We start from the raw sequence: 2,441 nt of genomic DNA, 5'->3' as shown, positions 1-2,441 counted from the left end.
GAAGGCGAGTTCAACCTGAACTCCCTCAGACTTAACGAGCGCGCCGTTCACTGAACGAACGGTTGTCTCTTCTCGTTTGCCATTCTGACAAAGCGACTAAAACATCGCCGGTCTCTTTCCTAGAGCCGCGAGTTTCACAAAAATTTGTGATGCACCCGAATCCACTAGGAGAGTCATCACCTGGTTATAGCCTCGTACTTGAGCGCTATACACCAGCAGGGTTGAGGTCCGAAATTTCGAGACCTCAGGGACTATGCTACCCATTTGTTCGATAACTCAGAGCTTAGGGGTAGCTTCAGAGTCCGCATCAGTAGGGCATCCCGCCCCTATTGCGCTCCTGCATTTCCTGACCCCTCAGTGGTCGATGCAGAACTCATGCGTTTCGCACGGTGGTTCTTGCCATTGCCCTTTGGGAAGCGATTCCTCGTGCTGGGCGTCTTCGCACCAGCAGGGACCCTGGCATAGCAGCGAGCCATTATATAGCCACGCTTGCCGCGTTTATAGCAGACTACGTCTGCATTGCCCAACTCCATGGGAGTGGCATCTGACCTCTCGGCCGACGGCTTATACCAAGCTGTCGCCGAGGCACTGTTGTAGGATTGCTCCTTAACAAAGGCAATTTGGATTCCCTCTTCGATCGTCAACGGCACCTTTCTAAAAAGGGCCTGTCGGGATGGGCCATGCCGTGGTCCGTTCATAAATGTGGGACCTTAATGTGCTCCGGAATTGGACCTACGGTAATGGCCGCCGACAGCGAGCGCATCTCTTGCGCATACTCTTGCAGAGATCGCTTCGCCTGTCGCGCTCCAAGAAGCACACCTAAGCAACAGATCGTTGTTCGGCGGCTAGTACATGGCTCGAATCTAATCCTTGAAGATCGCTCATGAAGGGAACGCCTAATGTCCGCCATAACCGCCGAGTAAGCCCACTCTGTGGCCTTGCCGCGCAAATGCGACATGGCATACGACACCATTCGGGTGTGGTCTTCGATGAGCTGTGCCACACCATAGTGCTCCACGGCTAATAGCCAGTGGACAATCGTGTGCGCTGCAGTTTCATCGAACTTGGGGGAAGACCATCCGAATGGGCCTCGGCTGATAAGGCCGGGCGGAGAGCGTCTTAAGAGTCCTATTGAGATCCTCATTGCGAGGGTGCTCACGCCTAAAGCTCATCCTGAGTCTTAAGAACGGACTCCGCATGGCTGTGTGCCTTGGGCGCGGCCTTTCGCTGTCCGAACACAAATGCCTTTAACTGCTCCAACTGAGCAACATTTTGCTGAAGAGGACTGCCCAAGAGCCTGGCCAGGGCTTGGTCATCAAATCTTTGCCACCTTCTGATGATGATTGGAGAGGTGTAAAATATGATCCCAAACGAAATTAAGGCTCATCCTCACTGACACGCTCAAAGATACGAATTGTGGGAAGGACTACTAGTACTACCAAGTGTTAGCGAACACTTCTATAGCAGCCTCGCTCGTCTTAAGCACACACCTTCAAACACAGAGAGGAAGCGGTTTGACCGTCTTCTCTCTCACGTGCAATAAGGTTGTTAGTGGGCGTCTAAGCGACCTCACCCAACGAACTAGGTACCTTGGTACAAATGTCGTTACGGAAGAGGTTACGCGGCTTCACGTGCGCACTTAACCGATATAAAAATAAAATCTTGTAAATGTACTAAATCGACTCATTTGTATTTGATCAAATTAAATATAAAACTTCCTAACCAATCAGTGGATGCCATCTCTGTAAATGTGCACCGGATCGTGGATGACGCTAGCCGTCATCCCTTTCAATGTGAATGCACCTTTGTGCATCATATACACAAGGGTGGATCACTATGTGCAACACGCCCAAGCGGCAGATCTAAGTACTTCACATGAAGTAATTTGCACCACACCCAAGTGGCAGGTCTTAGTACTTCACATGAAGTAATTGACCATCCCGTTAAGTACACAAAGTGTACCTAATGGATGTGTGTAATGTAGGGCAACTTTAGCCCGGCACTGTACAAGCAGACCAGTTTCGGGCGGTCTGAGAAACTGCGTGACCTAAATCTTCTATGACACATTCCAAAGAGAGAAAACCAACGATGTGTTTTTTTCACGAGGGCAAATATATAAGCGTTTAGTTGAAGTGCCAGGGGGTCAGTCCCCAAAGTTAGGCGCAGAGATTAGCCGATCAAAGCGGAGTATAAAAAGGACGGGCATAAGGGCAATGGAGACGAGATCGGAGAAGAATAACGCGATACTTAACAGGGAGCAGAGGACGGCCACGGACGAGATGGTAGACGTATTAGAGTCGGAAGTACCATCCTCCAAACCCCCGCTCATGGAAGAGGGTAAAGACGGGGAAAAGAAGCCCACCGGTGAAAACAATGAACGACGAACGCTAGTCGGGTGGAGGTGGAGCCAGAACACGGAACGAGTACACCGGAGGCAGTAG

At 50.7% G+C, this 2,441-nt stretch overlaps 1 protein-coding gene across 1 annotated transcript; it reads left to right on the top strand.

Annotated features, from left to right (window-relative positions):
- Window positions 1–2,213: 2,213 nt before the first annotated feature.
- On the top strand, window positions 2,214–2,441 carry CCR75_009477 (uncharacterized protein; the record flags this gene model as incomplete). The annotated part of the gene is made up of 1 exon (XM_067967516.1): window positions 2,214–2,441. The coding sequence occupies one exon, from the start codon at window positions 2,214–2,216 to the stop codon at window positions 2,439–2,441; it is 228 nt and encodes a 75-aa protein (XP_067816312.1).

Source organism: Bremia lactucae, linkage group LG14 (assembly GCF_004359215.1).
Source record: "Bremia lactucae strain SF5 linkage group LG14, whole genome shotgun sequence".
In the NCBI taxonomy this organism is placed as follows: Eukaryota; Oomycota; class Peronosporomycetes; order Peronosporales; family Peronosporaceae; genus Bremia; species Bremia lactucae.
The sequence above is the reverse complement of the archived record's forward strand: the minus strand, read 5'-3'. Positions and strand labels throughout refer to the sequence as shown.